Source organism: Mesoplodon densirostris, chromosome 2 (assembly GCF_025265405.1).
Source record: "Mesoplodon densirostris isolate mMesDen1 chromosome 2, mMesDen1 primary haplotype, whole genome shotgun sequence".
In the NCBI taxonomy this organism is placed as follows: Eukaryota; Metazoa; Chordata; class Mammalia; order Artiodactyla; family Ziphiidae; genus Mesoplodon; species Mesoplodon densirostris.
The window spans coordinates 42,708,284-42,734,408 of record NC_082662.1 but is presented as its reverse complement, the minus strand read 5'-3'; the positions used below and the strand labels follow the sequence as shown (position 1 = coordinate 42,734,408).

Below are 26,125 nucleotides of genomic sequence, written 5' to 3'. Positions count from 1 at the left end.
TGGTCATTTCTGAATTTAGTTCTGTTTATTTTTTCTCCCAAGATAGTAGGTTGTTTTTTTCTTGAGTTTTTTGTATGTTCCACACTTTTTAATTGAATACTGTATAACTCATGTAGAACTGTAGAGAATGATATAAATATTATATGTCACAATGCTTGCACCTCTTATCTTAGGTGTATTTGTTTGAGGGCTTATATCTACCCAGTCAGGAGTTAAGCTGGGTTGAGTTTCATCATTGCTATGGTTGTCTTCAGTTTGCCACTGGCTTCATATGCTTCTAGTGATACTTTATTCATGAAGGAAAGGGCTAGGGTGATTGAGGGTTTTTCTTCAATACTCTGCTCCACCTTAAACTTTTGTCCTTCCCTTGGATACTCCTATTACAGAGGGGGCTTCTATCTATACTTTTTTCCCTATGCTAGAATTAGATTGCTTTGTTTGTTATCCAGTGCTTGCTATATTGGTATTGAGGGATTAGGAGTGTTTCTTTTATACTGGTCTAGCCTAGATCTTAGGCAGGCCCTGTATGTTCTGATGTTGGAGTGGGTTTTTTTCAGTGATCCCACTTCTCTTTCCTCTTTTAATTCTGCTTTGAATCTTTGATATGTTTTGTGAGCGATTGTTTTTTACTCCTTCCCCAGGGGTAGGGGACCTTCAATAATGTTGATATATAGTCTTAGGCCCAGGACTGTTTCGTGCTCTTCCCCCAGGTGTAGAGGATTGTTTTCTTTTACAGCTCTGCCTCTTACAATGAGTCTCACTTGTGCACTGAAATACAAACATCTTTTGCATTTCAGTAGTTATACTAGATATTTTTCATACCTAATTCTCATAACACAATTTAGAAATATGGGTTTTACCATTCCCTTTTTGTGGATGAGAGAAACTGAGGCTTAAAAGGATTTGGTTGATTGCTTTGTGACGCAGAGAATTAATATGTAGTAGCGATAAGATGTGAGCCTATATCTTTTTGATTTAAAAATCTATTCTCTTTCTACTCTACCACAATATGTGGTTAATTTTTTTAATGCCTGGATAAGCACCAAATTACAGGGGAGGGGGGAAATTAGTGGTGAAAATTTTATTGGACTTCTGTTACTAAATGCATTATGATTTCTGTTTAACATGAGCCAATTTTTTTGAACAATAGGCAATGATCTGGGAAATGATGATACCATCGGAGGGAATGTGAGCAAATATATGGTGCTTCCAACTGGATACTGTGGACAGCCCAAGAAAGGACATCTTATCTTTGATGCTTGCTTTGAAAGTGGTGAGTGTATCAAAGGCCTTTTCTTTTGAGCTTGTCTAGTGAGTCGTTTTTGGAATCTAATGCCATCTGACCATTTAGTGTGATTCAACCCATTTAATTTTTTACCATAATGAAATAAGTTGTCAGGAAAAATCTATTTTGAATGAACTAACTTGGAAATACTTAAAAGTGAAGTGCTATGTTTTTGTTGTTATAAATGATTAGAAGGATAATGGTAGTACTAATGAACATTTATGCAGTACCTTATATTTTATCAAACACTTACCCAGATATTATTTCTTTTGGGATAAAACTAATATAACTTGAATACTTGATAAATTATTAATTATTCAATGTCTACTGTATACCTGGTTCTTAGTCTTTCTGAAAGCAGTCTTCTCTATAAAGAAGCAATTAAAGAAAAGATTCAGTTGAACACAAACAAAACAGAAAAAGTAATATACTTCATAAACAGCAAATGCTGTGAGTATTCTGTTAGGGCGAACAGGGCTTAATTGTGAATTTCCACCCAGTAGTAGTTGAATCTTGTTAACTTCTTTATATCTGAGCCTCATACTCTGAATGGCATATAAGCACATAGTAGGTATTCAGAATATGTTGAAAATATTAATGAGAAAGTTAAACATAACTTTGTTTTTTAAACAGTTGTTGATTATTTTTGGTTTTGAATAATGTGTTTGTATGTGTGTGTGTGATTGAAGGGACATTCCAGTTATATGACAGTTCTCTGAACCCTAAGTACCATGGTTGTTTTTACCAACAATTAAAAAGATTAATTTTCTGTTAGCTTTGATAAAAAGCCATATTTAATTTCTTGCTGTTCCCCAGTCCACCAACTTCTCTCAAGTCTTTGTACCTTTGCAGATGCCATTTTCTCTGTGCCCCAGATGCCTTTCTCTACTTGGTAAAATGTTAATTCAGACTCAGGCCAGCATTTCTTCCTCTGAGACACAGCACCTCCCAGGCAGGTTTACCCGTCTCTACCTGTATATTTACAGGCACCTCTTCTATGATTTACCGGCCTCTGCTATGATAGTTTTTATTGCATTGCAGTCATTTAATGATCTCTTTCCTTTTCCTTATCACTGAAAATTCCTTGAAGTCAGTGATGTTTTCTTATTAATTTTCATTCCTTAGCACCTAGTGTACTATCAGAAACTGACTCTAAAGAAATGGAGTTACATGATTTATCTGACAGAGAAATCAAAATAACTGTTATAAAGATTTTCACCAAGGTCAAGAAAACATTGCATGAACAAAGTGACAATTTCATCAGAGAGAGAGATAATGCTGAAAGTACCAAATGTTGATAGAAAGCATGAAGCTGAAGAACACAGTAACTGAACTGAAAAAACTTCCTACAGGACTTTAATGGCAGACTAAAGCAGAAGAAAGAATCAGTGAATTTGAATACATATTATTGGAAATAATGCAATCAGAGGAACAAAAGTAAAAAGAATGAAATAGAGTGAGGAAAGCTTAAGGGGTTTATGCAATACCATCAAAGAGATCAGTATATGCATAATGGGAGCCCCAGAAGGAGTGGGGAGAGAGAGAGCAAGAGAGAGCACCAGAGGAATTAATAAATGAAGGAGGACAGATAGTGAACAAAATGGTCTTCATAAAGTGAGATTTTAAGATTAATAAAAATATTTTACATATAAATAAAAATTTAACTAATAGCAGCAAGAACATAAAGGGAAAAAAACAATAGTAAGTATCACTTTATTATTTATTGTTTGCCATACCCTGTAAGGAAGGATATATATAGTTTATCTCATTTAATACACACAAAAGACTTCTGAGGTATTATATCTCTCTTTGTAGGTGAAGAAAGTGATGCTCAGAGATGTAAAGTTATTTACCTTGAATTGCATGACTGACAAGTGGTGTATGTAGCTGAATTTGAAACTGAGAATTTCCTGGCTCCACAGGCCATACTTTTAACCACTGCATATATGTATTACCTTATTATAGGTCAACTTATGACATGAATAATTAACATATTGTTGAAAATTTCTCACTAGGTAATAAGATATATAGGAAAAGGTTTTATGATAAAGAAAAATGAAAAGTTTACTACTGTTTTAAAATAAACCATCCAAATAAATACTATGTTTGGTTGCCATCATATGCAATTTGATTATTCTTTTATGATTGATATGCATATATGTGTATTGAATGTGAGAAGTGTACTATAATTCATACTTCAAACTAATTGGTTAGCCTGAGAGATTTAGTATGTTGTATTAAATTACCATGGCATGAAAAAGCATCAGTGAAATAAAGATATGGTTCAGTTATTTATATATCATTTCAGACAATAGAAATAAAAACTTTAAAACTTTTATTTTTAATTCCCCCAATGGAGTTTTACTACATTTATTTTTGTAAGCTTTAAAAAATAATGTTTTATTTCCTCTTGAAAGAAAATAAAATAGTCTTTATTATTGGTGCAGCATGAAAATATGCTATGACTACATTAGAAATCAGGGTTTTTAGCTTAATACTGCACCTGAACTTTTCTTTTAGATATCCAGATGGCTGATATACTTTGTTGTTTTTTTAACTTTATTGAGGAATAGTTGACAAATATAATTGCATATATTTAAGGTGTATGATGTAATGATTTGATATACATGTATATTGTAGAACAGTTACCAAAATCACGATAATTAACACAAATATCACCTTACATAGCTAACATAGTTATCTCCTTTCCCCTCCCTGTGGTGAAAATGCTTAAGATCTACTCTCAGAAATTTTCAAGTATACAATACCATATTCTTTAACTCTAGTCACCATGCTGTACATTAGAGCCTCAGAACTTATAACTGAAAATTTGTACCCCTTGACTTACATCACCCCAGTTCCCCTTCCCTCAGCCCCAGGCAACCACCATTCTTTTCTCTGTATCTATGAAATCAACTTCACCGCAGCATTATTCACAATAGCAAGATGTGGAAACCTAAATGTACTTTGCTGGATGAATGGATACAGAAAATATTATATATATATATATATATATATATATATATATATATATATATATATACATGATACATATGAGTGATGGAATATATATATAAAAATATAATATATAATGAAATAGTATTCAGCCATATAAAGGACATCCTGCCATTTGTGACAACATGAATGAATCCAGAGGGCATGCTAACTAATTTTTTTTAAACAAGAGGTAACTTAGTATAATACCAAAAAACACAGGTTTTGGTTTCAGACAGACTTAGGTTCATATATTAACTTTAGCATGTACTTGGTTACGTCATGCTGATGTTATCACTTAAAGTTTACTTAAAATTAGGAAATTAAGTATCTGTATTGTAGAATTATTGTGCAAATTAGAGATAACATACAAAATAGACTTAGCACAATATCTAGCAATGAACTTCAGGTACTAATTCTGGCACATGTATAATATCACCGTTTCAAGGGTGCTAAAATGTACCAGAATTTTTCTTGGTGTATTTGTGAGTGTTATTTCCAACCCTTAGAAAAACCTTGCAATATCAGAGCCTTAAATTGGGTTCCTCCCACAATCATACTGAGATAAGGACTTAGGTAAAGGTTGTATATTTTATTTATTTATTTATTTATTGGAGTAAAATTACTTTACAATATTTTGTTAGTTTCTGCTGTACAATGAAGTGAATCAGCATATGTATGCCTATATCCCCTCTCTCTTGGACCTCCCTCCCCCTTTTCCCCCACATCTAGGTCATCACAGAGCACTGAGCTGAACTCCCTGTGCTATACAGCACATTCCCACTAGCTATCTGTTTTACACATGGTAGTGTATTTATGTCAAACCTAATCTCCCAATTCATCTCACCCTCCCCTTTCCCCACTGTGTCCACATGTCCATTGTCTATGTCCATGTCTCTATTCCTGCCCTACAAATAGGTTCATCTGTACCATTTTTTAGATTCCACATATATGCGTTAGTATACGATATTTATTTTTTTCTTTCTGGCTCACTTCACTCTGTATGACAGACTCTAGGTCCATCACATCTCTACAAATGACCCAATTTCGTTCCTTTTTATGGCTGAGTAATATTCCATTGTATATATGTACCACATCTTCTTTATCCATTCATCTATCGTTGGACATTTAGGTTGTTTCCATGTGTTGGCCATTGTAAATAGTGCTGCAATGAACATTGGGATACATGTGTCCTTTTGAATTATGGTTTTCTCAGGGTATATGCCCAGTAGTAGGATTGCTGGGTCATATGGTAATTCTATTTTTAGTCTTCTAAGGAACCTCCATACTGTTCTCCATAGTGGCTGTATCAATTTACATTCTCACCAATAGTGTAGGAGGGTTCCCTTTTCTCCACACCGTCTCCAGCATTTATTATTTGTAGCTTTTTTGATGATGGCCATTCTCACCAGTGTGAGGTGATACCTCATTGTAGTTTGGATTTGCATTTCTCTAATAATTAGTGATGTTGAGCATCTTTTCATGTGCCTCTTGGCCATCTGTATGTCTTCTTTGATGAAATGTGTATTTAAGTGTTCCACCCATTTTTTTATTTGGGTTGTTTGGTTTTTATTGATATTGAGCTGCATGAACTGTTTGTATATTTTGGATATTAATCCTTTGTCCACTGTTTCATTTGCAAATATTTACTCCCATTTTGAGGGTTGTCTTTTTCTCTTGTTTATGGTTTCCTTTGCTGCGCAAAAGCTTTGAAGTTTCATTAGGTCCCATTTTTTAGTTTTCATTTTTATTTTCATTATTCTAGGAGGTGGGTCAAAAAAGATCTTGCTGTGGTTAATGTCAAATAGTGTTTTTCCTATGTTATCATCTACAAGTTTTATCCAGTCTTACATTTAGGTCTTTAATCCATTTGGAGTTTATTTTTGTGTATGGTATTAGGGAGTGTTCTAATTTCATTCTTTTACATGTAGCTGTCCAGTTTTCCCAGCACCACTTATTGAAGAGACTGTCTTTTCTCCATTGTATGTTCTTGCCTCCTTTGTCAAAAATTAGGTGACCATATGTGCGTGGGTTTATCTCTGGCCTTTCTATCCTGTACCACTGATCTGTATTTCTGTTTTTGTGCCTGCCAGTACCAAACTGTCTTGATTACTGTAGCTTTGTAGTATAGTTTGAAGTCAGGTAGCCTGATTCCTCCAGCCCCATTTTTCTTTCTCAAAATTGCTTTGGCTATTCGGGGTCTTTTGTGTTTCCATACAGATTGTAGAATTTTTTGTTCCAATTCTGTGAAAAATGCCATTGATAGTTTGATAGGGATTACATTGAACCTCTAGATTGCTTTGGATAGTATAGTCATTTTCATAATATTGATTCTTACAATCCAAGAACATGGTATATCTGTCCATCTGTTTATGTTATGTTTGATTTCTTTCATCAGTGTTTTATAGTTTTCTAAGTACAAATTTTTGCCTCCTTAGGTAGATTTACGCCTAGGTATTTTTTTCTTTTTGTTGCGATGGTACATGGGATTGTTTATTTGATTTCTGTTTCTGGCTTTTTGTTGTTAGTGTACAGGAATGCCAGAGATATCTGTGCATTAATTTTGGATCCTGCAACCTTACAAAATTCATTGATTAGCTTTAGTAGTTTTCTGGTGGTACCTTTAGGATTTTCTATGTATAGTATCATGTCATCTGCAAACAGTGACAATTTTACTTCTTCTTTTCCAATTTGGATTCCATTTATTTATTTTTATTCTCAGATTGCCGTGGCTAGAACTTCCAAAACTGTGTTGAATAAGAGTGGTGAGAGTAGGCATCCTTTTCTTGTTCCTGATCTTAGTGGAAATGCTTTCAGTTTTTCACCATTGAGTATGATATTTGCTGTAGATTTGTCATATATGGCCTTTATCATATTGAAGTAGGTTCCCTCTTTGCCCATTTTCTTGAGAGTTTTTATCATAAGTTGATGTTGAATTTTGTCAAAAGCTTTTACTGCATCTATTGAGATGTTCATATGGTTTTTACTCTTTAACTTGTTAATATGATGTATCACATTGATTTGTATATATTGAAGAATCCTTGCATTCCTGTGATAAATCCCACTTGAACATGGTGTATGATCCTTTTAATATGTTGTTGGATTCTGCTTGCTAGTATTTTGTTGAGGATTTTTGCATCTATGTTCATCATTGATATTGGTCTGTAATTTTCTTTTTTTCTGTGATATCTTTGTCTGATTTTGGTAGAAGGGTGATGGTGGCTTCGAAAGAATTTGGGAGTGTTCCTTCCTCTGTAATTTTTTGGAAGAGTTTGAGAAGGATTGGTGTTAGCTTTTCCCTAATGTTTGGTAGAATTCGCCCATGAAGCCATCTGATTCTGGACTTTTGTTTGTTGGAAGATTTTAACTTACAGTTTCAACTTCATTACTTGTCATAGGTCTGTTTATATTTTCTAGTTCTTCCTGGCTCAGTCTTGGAAAGTTGTATCTCATACTGAGACAAGGACTTAGGTAAACGTTTTATATTTAGATGGGTATCTCAGGAAGAACAGGTGGGGGTGTAGGGAGAGTAAGACAGGAAATGAAGAAAAGGCAACAAAGAATGTGTCCGTGAATAGGTACAGTAGTGGTCATAGGTAGATTAGCCTTGGTTAGAGGGAGCCCACTCAGAAGGATTCATGCACAGCTTCCTTATCTCTATCATTATGTCTAATTTATTCTTTCTTCTGTTATGCAAAGTTGACTGATGTCCACTGCATGAATTATTCCATCCACCTTTTTGTTTAATGCCTCCTCTGTGTTAGGTATTGTCTGATGAGCATGGAGAATCTTCAACATTTTTTTTTGGTTATGACTTCATAACCAAAGATTTGAATACTTTGTACCCATTCCCATTGTTCCATTCCCATATCCCTGTCCCAGACCTCCATGACTGCAGTCTTTCAATCTTGTTCTTTACAATCCTATTACCAACCAACCTACCAAGACATTTGCCATTGCCCACAAGTCCATGTATATCTTTACCTCGTATTACTTCTACCTCCATACAAAGGAGAGGAGTAAGTGTACTGCTGTAAGTACTGTTCACTGGGAGATTTTCCTATCACCACATCATTTAAAGAAAACTGAGTGATATTATATGGCAGCAACAAGTGTTTTTTTAACTTGTGCCAACATATCAAGCCAGTCCATCTGTTAGTCAGTCTTGAGTTGTCTTCCTCAGGGAACCTTCCATGAAGCCATAGGTGTGGGCTGAGGGAATGGCATTTGTGTAACAGAGGTAGGTGTCACTGGAGTCAGGGTTTGCTCCCTGTCACTTAAATTACACCGTTACTTGGTGTCTCATGATTAGAAGCTCAGTATTTAGTAGGGATCAGGACTTTTCCAGGAGCTGCTTTTCACATGGAGTTTTGTACTGCAGAAAGCATCTTTTGCTCTGGAACTCCAGGGATCTGCTTGTCGTAGATTCTGCAGTGTCTTGTCTGTCATGGTTGTCTCTAGCATTATTGGATCTCTTTTTTAAATTTAATTTTATTTTGGCAAGAATACTTAACATGAGATCTACTCTCTTAAAAAATTTTTAAGTGTACAGTGCAATATTGTTGACTTTAGGTACAATCTTGAGTAGCAGATCTCCAGAACTTATTCACCTTGCTTAACTGAAACGTTATGCCCATTGATTAGTTTATTCCCATTCCTCTCTCCTCTTAGCCCCTGACAACCACCATTCGACTCTGTGATTCTATGAATTTAACTATTTTAGATACCTTAAAGAGTTGGAATCATGCAGTATTTGTCTGTCAGACTGACTTAATATAATACCACTTAGTATCATATTCTCAGGATTCATGCTTGTTGTTGTGTATTGCATAATTTCCTTCTTTTTAAAGGCTGAATGATATTCTGTTGTATGAATATACCACATTTTCTTGTATTCATTCATCTATCTATGGATATTTAGTTTTTTTCTGTGTCTTGACTATTGTGAATAATGCTGAAGTGAACATAGGAGTGCTAATAATCTCTTTGAGATCCTGATTTCAATTATTTTGGATAAATGCCCAGGAGTGGAATTGCTGGATCTTCTGATAGTCCTTTTTTTTGTTTGTTTGGAGGAACCTGTATACTGTTTTCCATAGTAGATGTACCATTATGCATTCCCACCAACAGTGTCCAAGAGTGCCAATGTCTCCATATCCTCACTAGCACTTGTGTCTTTTGTGGTTTTCTTATTTTTGATAATAGTCCTCCTGACAGGTGTGAGGTGGTATCTCATGGTTTTGATTTACATTTCCCTGATAATTAGTGACATTAAGCTTTCTTTTTTCCCATTTACCTGTTGGCCGCTTGTATGTCTTTTTTAGAGAAATGTCTATTCTAGTTCTTAGCACATTTTTAATTAGATTATTAGTTTTTTTTACTATGAGTTTGAGTTCCTTATATATTTTGAAGATTAATTCCTTATCAGAAATATAGTTTGAAATATTTCCTTTCGTTCTGTAGGTTGTCTTCTACTCTGTTAACTGTTTTGTTTGCTGTGCAGAAGCTTTTAAGTTTGGTGTAGTCCCACTGGTCTATTTTTGCTTTTGTTGCTTGTGTTCTTGGTATCATATCAAGGAAATCATTGCCAATACCAATGTAATGAAGTTTTTCTCTATGTTTTCATCTAGGAATTCTACAGTTTCAATCTTATGTTTAAGTGTTTAATCTATTTTGAGTTGATTTTTGTTTAGGGTATAACAAAAGGGTCCAATTTCATTCTTTTGCAACTGGATACCCAGATACTGATTTGACTAACACTTTTGTTGAAGAGACCACCCTTTATTGATTGTATATTCTTGGCACCCTTGTTGAAGACCAGTTGGTCATATATGTGTGAATTTATTTCTAGGCTCTTTATTGAATTCCATAGGTCTACAATTCTGTCTTTATACCAGTACCATACTTTTTTGATTACTGTAGCTTTGCAATGTATTTGGAAACTGGGAACTTTGATGCCTCCCACTTTGTTCTTTCATAAGATTGATTTGGCTATTTGTTATCTTTTGTGGTTCTATATGGATTTTAGCACTTTTTCTATTTCTATAAAAAATATGCCATTGGGGTTTTGATAGTGACTGCATTGAATCTGTAGATTGCTTTGATAGCATGGACATTTTAAGAATACTAAGTCTTCCAACTCATGAACATGGGATGTCTTTCCATTTATATGTTTCTTCTTTAATTACTTTCATCAATGTTTTCTAGTTTTCAGTATACAGGTTTTCCACTTCCTTTGTTAAATTTATTCCTTTGGGGCTGTTGTAAATGGGATTGGTTTCCTGATTTCTTTTTCACATAGTTTGTTGTTAGTGAATAGAAATGAGACTGATTTTTGTATGTCAATGTTGTATCCTAAAACTTCACTGAATTCGTTTTGTAGCTTTAAATTTTTTTTTAATTGAGTCTTTCAGATTTTATATATATAACATTATGTCATTTGCACACATGGACAGTTTTGCTTCTTCCTTTCCAATTTGAATACGTTTTATTTCTTTTTCTTGCTTAATTGCTCTGGCTAGGACTTCTAGTACTATGTTAAGCAACTGGCAAGAGTGGGCATCATTGCCTTGTTCTTAGAGGAAAAACTTTCAGTCTTTCAGCAGAGCTTTTCATATATTGCCTTTATTATGTTGAAATGCTTTCTTTCTATTCCTGGTGTGTTGAGCATTTTTATCATGAAAGGATGTTGAATATTGTTCAATCCTTTTTCAACTTCTGTTGAGACAGATATGTAATTTTTACCCTTTATTTTGTCATTGTGGTGTATCGCATTAATTTGTTTTCATATGTTGAGCCATCCTTGTATCCCAGGGATAAATCCCACTTGTTCATAGTGTATGATCATTTCAATTTGCTGTTGGATTAAGTTTTCCAGTGTTTTATTGAGGATTTTTGCATCAGTATTAATCAGGGATATTGGCCTATAGTTTTGTTTTCTTGTGGTATACTTGTCTGTCAAAGTCAACTGGTAAAGGTACCTTGTATCAGGATAATGGTGGCATCATAAAATGAGTTTGGAAGTGTTCCCGTCTCTTCAATTTTTTGGAAGAGTTTAAAAGCATTGGCATTAATTCTTCTTTGAATATTTGGTAGAATTCACCAGGGAATCCATCTGGTCCTGGGCTTTTCTTTGTTGCGAGGTTTTTGATTAGTGATTCAATCTCTATATTAGTTTTAGGTCTGTTCAGACTTTCTATTTCTTCACAATTCAGTCTTGGTAAAGTGTATGATTCTAGGAATTTATCCATTTTTTAAAAGATTATTCAGTTGATGTAGTTCATAGTAGTCTTTTATAATCCTTTTTATTTCTGTGGCCTCAGTTCTAATGTCTCCTCTTTCATTTTGGATTTATTTATTTGAGTCTTCTTTCCTTTTTCTTAGTTTAGCTAAGGGTTTGTCAGTTTTATCTTTCCAAAAACTCAATTTCATTGTTTTACTATTCTCTATTGCACTTATTTCTATTCTAATCTTTGTTATTTCTTTCCTTCTGCTAACTTTGTGCTTATTTTGTTCTTCTAGCTCCTTGAAATGTTAATTAAATTGTTCATTTGATCTTTCTTTTCTCTCAATGTGTCTGTTTATCACAGTAAACTTCCTTTTCAGTACTACTCTTGCTGTAGCCCATAAGTTTTAGTATGTTGTAGTTTTTGTTTGTTTATTATCTTTAGGAGTTTTCTTTGATTTCTTTTCTGACAAAATTGTTGTTCAAGAGCTTGTCATTTAATTTCCACATATTCTTAAATTTCCAGTTTTTCTTCTGCTGTTCATTTTAGTTTTATTCCATTGTGTTCAGAAAAGATACTTTGCGTGACTTCAGCCTTCTTTAATCTGTTTAGACTTGTTTTGTGACCAAACTTGTGATCTATAAAGTTCCATGTTCAGTTGAAAAGAATATGTATTCTGCTGCTCTTGGGCAAAATGTTATGTATATTTCTCTTAGGTTTATAATGTTGTTCATCCTCTGTTTCTTTCCTGACTTTCTATCTGGATATTCTATTTATTATTGAAAGTGAGGTATTGAATTCTCCTACTATTGTTGTCATGCTGTCTATTTCCCTTTCTGTTCTGTCAACATTTGCTTTATGTATTTAGGTACTCTGTTGTTGGGTGCATATACATTTTTGATTATTATATCTTCCTGTTGAACTGGGCTTTTTATCATTATGTTATGTCCTTCTTTTTCTCTTATGATAGTTTTTGACTTAAAGTCTATTTTTTCCTGACATAAATATGGCCACCCCTGCTTTCTTTTGGTACCATTTATGAGGAGTAGCTTTTCCATCTCTTCTCTTTCACCTATTTGTGTTCTTAAATCTCAAGTGAGTTTTTTGTAGATAGCAAATAGTTGGGTCTGTTTTTTTTTAATCTGTTCAACCACTCTATGCCTTTTGATTGAGGAATTTAATCCATTTACATTTATAGTGATTACTGCTATGCAAGTATTTACTATTTCCATTTTGTTAATTGATTTTTATTAATCTTGTAGTTATTTTGCTTGTATTTCCTAGAGATTTATCTTGTTCCTTTGTTTGGTAACATCTCTGCCTGAACTGTCACTTTCCTTGACTCTCTGTGTTGGTTTCTGCACATTGGATGGAGCAGAAACCATTGTTTCTCCCATTGTTCATGCACTAGACTCATACAGGAGAAGAACCTCTACCAATAAGCCTGGTGAGAGATTCTGAGGGCCTCTTGAAACTTTGAGGTAGTCCAACCGACTTTTCTTGGTTCTTTGAAGACCCCAGGTATCTAGGATGTGCCAGGTCCCATCAGTGTACCATGACAAGCAAGTCTGAAGCCAATTCCTCAGGCAGTCTCTGGAAAAGTTATATTATTGGATGCTCTGTCTAACTCTTTCCTTCCCCAGTGAGAAGCTAAGAACTAGGGATTTTTGTCCACTGGCTCTGTGCTTAACTGGGAGGGAGGACTATGGTGACTGCCAGCCCAAATCTTCATCTCTGTTTTCACTAGAAACCCCACACTGCCCCAGGTGGTTTGATTATGCCAGATCCCAGATCCCCTCAGTGCTCTGAGACAGGCAAGCTAGAAGCCTGTCCTTTGAGTAGTCCCTGGAAAGATTGTGGCATTGGATACCTGGACAAACTTTTCCCCTCACCAGTGAGAATCAGGCAGCTTGGTTTTTGTCCACCTACTCTGTGCTGAGAAGGAGGCAGGAGCTATGGTGTCCACCAGTTTAAATCTCTGTCTCTATCTCCCCCAGGTGGCTAGATTGTTCTGATTCCATCAGCATTCCAAGATGAGCAAGACAGGTGCCAGTTCTTTGTGCAGTCTTAGAGAAGCTGGGGTACTGGACACATGGATCAAGTCTTTCCTTCCCCAGTGGGAAGCTGAGAGCCTTGATTTTTTATCTTCTCCCTTTGTGCTGTGCCAGAGAAGGAGCTATGGTGTTTACCAGCCCAAGCTGCCATCTCCTTTCTCTCCCAGGCAACTAGACTGTGCTAGAATCTGTCAGAGCTCCAAGCGTAGCAGCAGAGAAGCCAGACCTATGGGGATCCCACTTGGAAAACTTGGGGTGCTGGACATGTGAGCCAACTCTTTCCCTCCCCTGGGAGAAACTGGGAGCTAGAGAATCTCTTTTGATCATACGGTGCTATGTCAGCTGTAGAAATTCTGTTGAGATTGGGTCTTGACACTCCCTGCCAGATTTGGTGAGTCTAGTTTAACACTTGCCCAGGGTACAGGAATATTTCAGTTAGTTTCTGGATTTCTCACAAAGAGAATCTTGTTGCTAAGTTGGTATGTTTGTGGGGACAAGGCAGGTCCAAGATTTCTTACTCTGCTATCGTGCTATGTTGCTCCTCTTGAGTCCTTTTTTGCCCACTTAAAGTTAGCCTTCTGAGCTTCCTGATAAATGCAATTAATGCAATATTACCAAGTGTGATGGAAGAGTCCACAAGTACAAAGAGACCTACCAAGTACTGTGTTTCTTTCTTAATGCTAAGAGATACATGGTGTAGTGACTTTTCCTTTACCTTAAAGAAGTCCTGGCATATTGCATTGGATACCTAAAAAACTCCATCATGTGGCAGGCCTCTGAATATTTTTCAGGTTTACATTCCACACTCTGGCAAACATATATCTTACCAGGTGTTGTGGGTTGAATTGCCACTCCAGTACCTCCAAAAAAGGATATTTTGATGTTTCTACCCCTGGTACCTGGGAGTGTTGCCTTATTTGGAAATAGGGACTTTGAAGATGCAATCAAGTTAAGATGAAGCCATGCTGGATGGATTAGGGTGGACCCTAATCCACCCTATATGAGAAGAGATACTTAGGGATCCAGGTGTACACAGAGGGAAGATGGCCAAGTGAAAATGGAGGTAGAAATTTGAATGATGTAGCTACAAGCCAAGGAATGCCAAGGATTGTTGACAACTACACTATAGTTGTTTGTTTTTTTGTTATTGAGTTGTTTGAGCTGTCTGTCTGTTTTGGAAATTAAGCCCTTGTTGGTTGCATCGTTTGCAAATATTTTCTCCCAATCCATAGGCTGTCTTTTCGTTTTGCATATGGTTTCCTTTGCTGTGTAAAAGCTTGTAAGTTTGATTAGGCCCCATTTGTTTATTTTTGATTTTATTTCTATTGCCTTGGGGACTGAGCTAAGAAAACATTGGTACAATTGATGTCCAAGAATGTTTTGCTTATGTTGTCTTATAGGAGTTTTATGGTGTCATGTCTTATATTTAAGTTTTTAAGCCATTTTGAGTGTATTTTTTGTACGATGTGAGGGTGTGTTCTAACTTCGTTGATTTACATGTGGCTGTCCAGCTTTCCTAACACCATCAAGAGTCACCATTTGCTGAAGAGGCTGTCTTTTTTCCATTGTATATTCTTGCCTCCTTTTTCAAAGATTAATTGACTGTAGATGTGTGGGTTTATTTCTGGGCTGTCTATTCTCTTCCATTGATCCATATGTCTGTTTTTGTGCCAGTACCATGCTGTTTTGATTACTGTTGATTTGCAGTACTGTCTGAAGTGTGTGAAGGTTATGCCTCCTGGTTTGTTCTTTTTGCTTAGGAATGCTTTGGCAATTCTGGGTCTTTTATGGTTCTGTAAAAATTTTAGGATTATACGTTCTATTTCTGTGAGAAATGTCATGGGTAATTTGATAAGGATTGCATTAAATCTGTAAATTGCTTTGGGTAGTTTGGCCATTTTAACAATATTAATTCTAGAAGTACTCATTTAAATGTTTGAAGTTTGTAAGCTCTGTAGGAGCTCTTGTTTGCCACCATGTATCCAAGGCTTAGTCAAGAGCCTAGTACATAATAGGTGATCATCAAATGTATATTAAGTGAATACAGTTATCACAATTCTGTAAAGTAAGTGTTACTAATGCTGCTTCACAGATGAAGAAAATGAAGCTTAGAGAGGTTAAACATGTGTCAAGGTTACACAGCTTCTAAGTGGTAGAGTCAGGATTTGAATCTGGGTCTGTGTATTAATGGCTAATGGTTAATAGTCACAGGCAGTATGTGAGGCTCACACATTCTTTTACATACTTTATCTCATTGAATCCTCACACCTTATGAGGTAGGTATTATTATTCTGTCTTACAGATAAGTAGAGGCCTAGAGACGTTAAGTAATTTGCCCATGGCTATACAGTTAACCAACCAAGTATCAGAGTGGGTATTTGAACCTAAGTTGGGTAAGATTAAAATAATAGTAATATAAACACTAATATTGAATTTATTATGTGCCATACAGAGGTCCAAGTGTTTGACATGAGTGATTCATTCAAGTCTCATATCAACCCTATGAGGTAGATTCTATTGTTTTTATTTTCATTTAATAGATGAGGAAACAGGCACAGAGAGGTTGAATAATTTTACCAAGATCACATTGCTGGTGATCTGAACTGGGATCCAAACACAGTCAGTCTGGCTCCATAATCTGTGCTTGAAACTATTGCATTATATGGGGTCATAATCCATATGAAAGCACTTATCTCTATGTTAGGCATTTAGCAGTTTCATAATTTAAAATTTTGCCTTTAGGTCTTTTTAACTTCTGAGAAAAATAAGATTGTTGTAACTTTAAGTTAAAAATATGATACTAAATTTCCTAAATTGCAGAATGAAGTGTTTATAGCAGAAAATAGATTATACTGGTCATTGATTACCACAAATGAAGAACTTATGACCATTAACCTTTAAAGTGAGAAAACTTCCCTAGTATAAAATTTTAATGTTGGAAGACAATTTCAAAATATTTAAAAATCAAATAAAATCTTGTAGTATATGAGGCGTAGGTTTATAGAATCTCTAAGGAAAAATTAATCTGCCTTTTGTAGAAGGTTCCCTCCCTCTTCATTGTCACCACATTTAGATAAGCTGTCCTGTTTCAGGAAGAAGTGTTTTAAGTTTGTACATAATTATGGCAGAGACCTTGATTTGGATTGTTTTGAGGAATATGGAAGAATCTTACTTTTTTCTTCTTTATAAATCTACCAACCAGCAGATATGTTTTATCCTGTGGGAAGAATACAATATACAGTTCCTGGTTTAAAGGAGTTTAGTGGGAGAGACTGACAAAGGCTCTGATTGAATTGACCACAAAATTTATCATCTAAAGTAAATATCTTTGCCCACAACAAATGCTAACCTGGAAGGGAGTCTGGGACAACAGACAAAGCCTGGGTTTGTCTGAGGCTAACCACGATATAGTAAGTACTGAGTAATAAAACATAGCAAAAGCATGTCTTTTTCAGCATGGTATTGGGGAGATAAGTTTGCAGACAATGCTTATTAGAGGAGGCTACTATTAGCTAAAGCTTGAATGATTAATAACAATTTATCCGGTAAATTTTGGCTTTTGGGAAAGACTACCTAGTTCTTGTCATGCAGAAAGACATGAATGCTAGAGAGATAATGATACTTTCAGGGAATGGCAAACTGCAACTAGCTCTCAAAAATGGAGAGTATTCTTGAGAGTAAGGGCTCACTAAAACTTTTTAATTAAATACACTTTATTTCTCTTTACCTTGAAATTCATTTCTAATATATGTATTCTGTCATTCCCTTATCTCCATTCTCAAAAAAATAAGTATGCTGGAAATGCAAGAGGGAGGAGATATGGGGATATATGTATATGTATAGCTGATTCACTTTGTTCTAAAGTAGAAATTAACACACCATTGTAAAGCAATTATACTCCAATAAAGAAGTTAAAAAAACCCACAGAAAACAACACATTGATCTACAAGAAAAAAAAAACCCAAACCTTTTAGAGCAAATACTGAATGACAACATCCATGTGTCCACATCCTGAACCTGGTTTGTATGTGACTCCTTGAAGGTTGGTCTCTTTCTCTTCACATTGTCACCCTATATCACTTCTGCCCTGTGAACCCTCCTGACCTACGTGATTACTATACTGTTTGCTTTGCTAATCCAGAGTTTTGTCCCTGACCAATGGGTTTAGCCCCTTGTCCAAACTGGAATTTTCCCATAGGATGATGGTAAGAGAAAGTATTAGGCAAGGTACTCTGGTTTCCCTCTGCTTGTTATGAAATGAATTGTTATAAAATATTGCAACCTTTTCAGCTCCACAACTTCTATCCTAGACCAAGTCATCAGTAAATTTCCAGGACTTGTACAGCAGCTTTCTAACCTCTCTCTGGTCCATCATCTACAATGCCAGCAAAACTATACTGTGAATCATCTGATCATATTTCTTTATGCTTAAAATCTTTCATGACTCCCCATTGTCTTCAGGATAAGATCTAAATGCTTTTATTTAACAATGTCTTTAAAGTACATATATACATTTAAAACTATTCAGCCATAAAAAGAAGGAAAAAAGAAAATACTGCCATTTGCAACAACATTGATGGACTTTGAGGGCATTATGCTAAGTTAAATAAGTCAGAGAAAGACAGATACTGTATGATATCACTTATATGTGAGATCAAAAAAACAAAAAACCAAACCAAAACAAATAAAAACAAGACAAGCAGCCAAACAAACAAAAACCCAAGCTCATAAATACAGAGAACAGATTGGTGTTTGCCAGATGGTAGGGGAATGAGGGATGGGTGAAATGGGTGAAGGGGGTCAAAAGGTTCAAACATCCAGTTATAAAGTAAATAAGTCATGGGATTGTAATATATAGCATGATGACTATAGTTAATACTGTTTTTCATATTTGAGAGTCTCCAAGAGAGTAAATTTTAGAAGTTCCCATCACAAGAAAAAAAAAAGAAAAAAAGAATTTGTAACTATGTATGGTGACAGATGGTAACTAGACTTACTGTGGTGGTCATTTCACAATGGGTGTAAATATCAAATCATTATGTTGTACACCTGAAATCAATATAATTTTATATGTCAATTATACCTCAATAACAGACAAAAATCATCTTTAATATGACATGAATCAAATTTTCTTCCTATTAATACTATCACTTTATGCCAGAACATGCCACATTACAAGATCTTTATCTCTTTTAGAGAAAAAAATTAGCACATTTAGGAGAAAGCAGCATGGTTTTGAAATATAAAGGAATGTTTCACCATGTCTAGAAATTCTGTTGGAGAAATATTGGTAGCTGTGAACTGTAGATGAATAATTTAATTCTCTTCTTTGTTTCTGATTCATAATTGAAACAAAGCTAAACTTCTCTTATGGTAGGATTTTCACTTGAGTTTTAAATTTCTCACCTCTTTACTGAATTATATATATCTGCATATATATGGTTATATATCTACTTGTATATTTTTCTCTGTCCTATTTCATCTACCTCCTCTTTGAGGAAGAAGTAAAATATTTCATTCCCAAATAACTTTCCTCTATGATGACATTTCCTATAGTAACAGTCCTGAAGCTAAAGGCCTCAGAAAGAGCTGTTGAAGTATGAACTGTGTTTAATGAAATCCATTTGCACACCTCTTCAACTGCTCTTTTCAAATCATGTGAGACACTGCTTTGAAGGGGACTTCCAGTTCACATAAACCACCATCCTGTGCTTTGGTAGTAAAATAACTGCAAAAAAGGGGACATATCACTTGATTAAATATGGTTGATTGAGTTCGTTTATAACCCTCCTCTTTCTAATAAAGATAGTCTCTTCAATAAGTGGTGCTGGGAAAACTGGACAACTACATGTAAGAGAGTGAAATTTGAATACTCCTTAACACCATACACAGAAATAAACTCAAAATGGATCAAAGACCTAAATGTAAGTCCGTACACTAGAAACCTCTTAGAGAAAAACATAGGCAGAACACTCTGACATAAATCGCAGCAAGATCTTTTTTGATCCACCTCCTAGAGTAATGAAAATTAAAACAAAAATAAACAAATGGGATCTGATTAAACTTAAAAGCTTTTGTACAGCAAAGGAAACCGTAAACAAAACAAAAAGACAACCCTCAGAATGGGAGAAGATATTTGCAAACAAAGCAACTGATAAGGGATTAATCTCTAAAATATACAAACAGCTCATGCAGCTCAATATCAAAAAAACAAATAACCCAATAAAAAACCAGGGGAAGATCTGAATAGACATTTCTCCAAAGAAGGCATACAGATGACCAAAAAGCACATGAAAATATGCTCAACACAAATAATTATTAGAGAAATGCAAATCAAAACTACAATGAGGTACACCTCACACCAGTCAGAATAGCCATCATCAAAAAAGCTACAAACAATAAATGCTGGAGAGAGTATGGAGAAAAGGGAACCCTCCTACACTGTTGGTGGGAATGTAAATTGGTACAGCCGCTATGGAGAACAGTATAGAGCTTCCTCCAAAAGCTAAAAATAGAACTACCATATGACCCAGAAATCCCACTCTTGGGCATATACCCAGAGAAAGTCATAATTCAAAAAGATACATGCACCCCAATGTTTACTGCAGCACTATATACAATAGCCAGAACACGAAAGCAACCTAAATGTCCATCAACAGAGGAATGGATAAAGAAGATGTGGTATGTATATACAATGGAATATTACTCAACCATAAAAAGAAACAAAATAGTGCCATTTGCAGAGATGTGGATAGACCTAGAGACTGTCATACAGAGTAAAGTAAGTCAGAAAGAGAAAAACAAATACCGTATAACATCACTTATATGTCGAATCTAGAAAAATGGTACAGATGAACTTACTTGCAAAGTAAAAATAGAGACACAGATGTAGAGAACAAATTTATGGATACCAAGGGGGGAAGCTGAGGGAAGGGATGAATGGGGAGATTGGGATTGACATATATACACTATTGATACTATGTATAAAATAGATAACTAATGAGAACCTACTGTATAGCACAGGGAACTCTACTCAGTGCTCTGTGGTGACCTAAATGGGAAGGAAATCTTAAAAAAAAAGAGATGTATGTGTGTGTATAACTGATTAACTTTGCTGTACAGCAGAAAATAACACAACATTATAAAGCAACTATACTCCAATAAAAATTAAATAAATAAGTAAAATTTAAAAATGATTTAAGGTATTACTTGAATGATTATAGTATATGTATGTAGTAGTTTGAAATCTAAGACATAAATGCTTTTTAAGTGATAACCAAATAACAAATTTTTAATTAGAATTTTCTTTATATTTTCTGTTATAGCTGCTTCCCATAATACTTTCAAAAGTACATTAATTAACAAAACTAGAATGTTGTCTGTGTTTTTACTTTTCACTCTCCATAAAAACGTCATGCTTTGATATTATATTCCAGTATTGAAAAATCCATACGAACTGTGGGTTGTCATACAGGTTACAAATAGACTTGCCTTCTGAAGGTGTAGGGATATCTTGTGCAGGTTATGACCTTTTTGCAGTTAGTTCCATTCCCTATCCTCTCTTCTTCTTTGTATTTCGGAGGGGGAACCCCCTGAAAATTGCACTTCCCAGGTTCCCCTGTCATCTGGATTCTGGCTAGGTTCAGCTAATAGGGGGCTCTAGCAGGACACTGAAGGGCATGGAGAAGGGAGAAACCTGGGTATTTCTCCTCCTTTCTATTTTGGGCAGCATCGCCAGAAGTGGCTACATCTCCTTTGTGGTTTTGCCAGACAGCCTCTTCCTTGTGGCCCCAACTTTGTTGGATTGCCATGGCTCCCAGGGTTCACTGTCTTCTCCCTTTTCTCCTCTATCTGTGGGTGTAGTGGGGACTTCCTGCTGCTGCTAATCTCTGTGTTGCCCCGCTCTCATCTGTTTGGTCTTTTAGCTCTCCCAACACTTTTGCAACTACATAATTTCCTGCAATACATTCCTTTTCTTGAATTACCTGGCATGGCTCTTTTACTGACTGATCCCTGATTGATTCATGCCTCAATATTGAAGACAAAAAATTTTGCTTAGTGATTCCTTGAGGTTCCTGTGAAAGGTGGGGTTGGGTCTTCAACTTACCACCTGCTGCATCGTAATTGACATGAGTTGCTGAACCTTAGGGGAAGCTCTGTTTTTTTTTTTTTTTTTTGCGGTACGCGGACCTCTCACTGTTGTGGCCTCTTCCGTTGCGGAGCACAGGCTCAGGACGCGCAGGCTCAGCGGCCACGGCTCACGGGCCTAGCTGCCCCGTGGCATGTGGGATCTTCCTGGACCGGGGCACGAACCCGTGTCCCCTGCATCGGCAGGCGGAGTCTCAACCACTGCGCCACCAGGGAAGCCCCGGAAGCTCTGTCTTGATGGTGAGAGCTAACGCTAGTGGCTCAAAGTCTTGCCAATCCAGTAATTTCTTGAGCTAGGTCATGCTTATTTTATGCCACCTTGATAAGTGAGTTGTGTTCTTGACCAGATTTTTACATTTTAAAATAGAGCTTATGGGTGCAGACTGAAGGGCTGCCTAGATTTTTCTGGGGTCTGGTGTATACAAAAATACAAAAACAAACCATAGAAATGTTATGATGTTTATGACAGGATATTTTTGGCTCCCTGCTGAGTTTGTATTCCATGGCCTGGGCTGGTCATTAGACATCTTTTAGTTTTGAAAATGTACCCATGTGATTTTACTTTAGTCTCTGAGTTTGCACTTTATTTTGGGAAATTATTGTTTATTTTTAAATCCTTTTTCTTTCAGACAGGCTGAAGTTTTTGAATAAGTGAAATTGTCCCTCCTTTTTTTGCCTGCTATGGAAAATAAGGAAGTGTTATAGTCAGAGAGAGAGAGAGTTCTACAGAGCATACAGCATTAAATCTTAGCTCCACCATTCATTAATGTTGTACCTTGGACAGGTCATTTAAACATGGAATCTCAGGACATCTTTAAACTAGGTATAACAATATTTGCCTTAAAGGGTTGTTGTGTGGATTAGAATTACTAAAAGTCTAGCAGATAGTCAGTGGTCAGTACTGAAATGTAAAGGAAGCTCTGAGAGGGAAGTAACTGATTATGTGTGGGTATGGATGGGGTGGTATGGAATGGGGTGGGGTGAGTGTGAGAGGCCAATGAGGAAGACATTATATTATATTATTTTATAATTATGGAGATTATATTATAGAGAAGATAATATAGGAACTGAACTTTAATACTCTTCTGGGAATGTTCTTCCTGAAAGCCTGTTTTTTTCCCTCACTTCAGTTCTTTATTCAAATGTCATCTTTTCAGAGAGGTCTCTCTCTTAGCTACCCTGTAAAAAATTTCAGCTCTTATTCCTTGACATTTCCTAATCCCTTATCTGCTTTATATTTTCTTCTTAGCACTACTATCTAATCTAATGTAAAATGTACTTATTTATTTATTGTCTGTCTCCTCCACTAGAATATACACTCTGTAAAGGTGGGATTTTTCTTTCTTTTGTTCCCTGTTGCCCAGAACAGTGCCTGGCACGTGCTAGGTGCTCAGTAAGTATTTGTTGAAAGAATTATTGTGAGAATGAGTAAAACTTCACCAGATGAAATTAGTTATACATGCATTTATTGCATTTTCATAACTATTAACCTCAAGTTATAAGATGCAAAGTTGAGAAATTTAGCATGGCTATATTGATTTATAGAAAGCAAACACTTATTCAGCAATCTTAGTTTTTGAGAGTATTCCTGAGAATTGGGTGAGGTGGAAACCTTTGAATAGCCAACAGAGTTGTTGCAAAATACATGCACTAAATTTCATTCACCTTACTCTTTAGAGGAGACACTTAGAATTTATTTCTTCTTCTTTAGACAGAGTTCTAACTATCTTGATAATATGGGTTTTCAGCTCAGGAAATTTGCAGACAGGGTGGAACTGAGGAGATAAGAATGCTCTTTGGTCAGAAAGCAAAGTTGACAAGCTGACAGAAGGGAGGAGGCAGAAAACATAAAAGTAAACAACTAAATTTAAATATATAATCATCAAAATGTCTGCTTATCATCAAGATAAGATGAAATTATGTACACAAGATGATTTTAGAAAGACTTCCCGTAGAACTAGAGATGTCCCTGTATACTATTATATCTTTATCCTTACAGTCTGATATATATGCTCACTACTCCAGCAAGATAGTTCTCTGAAAGTTTGCCAGGGAGTTAGTCATGTACTTCAGTGGTCTTGTTTTAGCTCTTGATTCTTTTGCAGCATATGGCATTTCTAATGATCACTCTTACTTTTTGCCACTTTTTCCCCCAGTAGTGTTGACTATACCATCCTCATTTCTCCTGTCTCTGACTGACCTGTCTTGTTTTCATCCACACATGGCCCTTAAGACATTCTCTAAGGTTTAGTTCACCTATCTTTAGTTTAATCTTTGTAAATCTTGACTATCATATCTAATAATTCACCATTCATCCATCCATTGAGAATTATAATTATGCTCATTAAATATCCTGAATCCATTAATTTCTTTCTCTCTGCTTTCCTCATTCAAACCACCAACATCTCTTATTGGGAACTACTGTTCCTCTTGTTTCCTCCACTCATGTTCCACCCCCAGCACCATTATCCATTCTCAACACAGCATTTCGAGTGATCCTTTAAAAACTCAATTCATATCTTATTCCTTCCTTATTTAAAACATTTTATTGCTTTCCCATCAGAGTTAGAATAAAATCTACACTCCTTATCTTGACTAAAAAATGTTGCAGATCTGGCCCTTGACTACTTTTCTGACATTATGCCATTCTCACTCTTTCCAATAATGCTGTAGCCACAGTGACTTTCTACCTGTTCATAGTGCAAGCTAGATTTGTTTCCACTTTGTTTAGGCTGTTTAATCCTTTCTTCTTCCTGGAATACTGATACCTCCTCCCCCTTCACCATCCCCTTTGCATCTTAGCATTCAGATCTCACCTTACATATTGCTTCCTTGGAGAGACCTTCTCTGACTAGCCAGTCTTAAGTGGTCAACCAGTCACTCTATCATATCATCTATTTTTATTCTTTGCCTGTTCATTTACTTCTTTCGTTATCTTCCTCCCCTATGAGAACAGTTACTTTGTCTATTTGCTCTATCACTAGAGCTAGACTTGTAATAGTCATTCAATAACTATCTGTCAGAAGGATGAATGAATTATGTGGCAGATATTGAAGTTACAGAGATAATAGTAGTAAATACTTTGTACTGCAGTAGTTATTAGCCTATCCTAGGTTACAGGCATTTTTGAGAATCTGATGAAAACTATGAATTATCTTCCAAGATAAATGCACTTATGTACATACAGAAAACATTTGCCTAAAAATTAGAATGCTTGATTGAGTACTTACTCTTTGTTAGCCACTTTACTAGTGTCCCTGCCCTCTTAGAGACTGTGGAATACACTTTTATTAAGTAATAATCTTTATATTATTACTGGAACATAATCAATGTACTGGCACAATGCTTCTCAGAACTATGTGTGGACAAGAACTGTTTTTGTTTTTAAATTTCCATTGCCATGGCTCTGTATGTGGTCCTGCTCTGCATGACTTATATGAAGCTCATGCCACATGCAGTTCACCATATGAATTTGTCAACATCCAAACTGGTTATATCCTATTCAGCTAGATAAGTACACCAATCATGAGTTTGGATATCAAATGGCTATAAACGTATCATACTGTATTATAGATATGTACGTATCATATCTATAATAAGCAGGTTGCAGGTCAGCATCAATCCATGGACTAAATTTTGAATAGTACTGCCTTAGAAAGTATCATAAGTCTTGAACTCTCTTCGAGGCAGTAGTCTCATATTTTAATTTACCTGATTGTGTCTCTAGCTAGATGTTTTACTGGTATTTTAAACTGGACATCCTCCCAAACCAAACTTACCATGTTCTAACTTAAAACAGAAAGAGCCCAGTTGAGGGCTTTTTAAAAAAAATTCAAAAATTCCAACACCTTCATGTTAATCTAGAGGCATCTTTGGCTTTCCCTTGCCACCCCAATCCCATCACTCACTAAATTCTGTTACTCTACCTCATGTTTCTTAAACTCTTTTTCCTTATCACTCCACTAAGAATGTTTTTTAGACATTTTATTTTTCTAATTCCATTCACCTCCATAAAATTTTAATGCTACAGGTATACTATATATGTGTTTACATACTGTGGCCTGTTGGAGGGCCACAAATCATTGTAATATCTAAAATTTCTTTGCCTTCCCAGATACCACCCTTGGTGAGAACATGTGCTCTACCTGTATGATCTCATGTATACATTTTCATTTTCATCCTATTACCCAGTATGAAATCCATATTATTTTGACTTTGATCATGATATTCTCTTTGTTTGGGAGTTCTTTTCCATATTTTTATTGAAATTAGATCCATCTTCAAGGCCCCATACCCAGACTTACTTTTTCCATGAACTTTTTCATGATCCTTTCATCTATGTATGACTTTTCCCTCTTCTGATTTCCATTTACAACTTTATTGATTTTTTTTTATGGAACATAGATTTTTTTTTTTTT

The 26,125-nt window shown here is 35.5% G+C and overlaps 1 protein-coding gene across 1 annotated transcript in view; it reads left to right on the top strand.

Moving 5' to 3' along the window:
• The first annotated feature begins 240 nt into the window (after window positions 1–240).
• The window catches only part of AGBL4 (AGBL carboxypeptidase 4), a 1,272,021-nt gene continuing 1,246,136 nt past the window's right edge, over window positions 241–26,125 (top strand). The window contains exons 1-2 of the mRNA XM_060119160.1: window positions 241–322; window positions 1,151–1,273. Of these exons, the coding sequence (XP_059975143.1) occupies window positions 241–322; window positions 1,151–1,273 (205 nt within the window). The remainder of the gene's footprint in view (window positions 323–1,150; window positions 1,274–26,125) is intronic.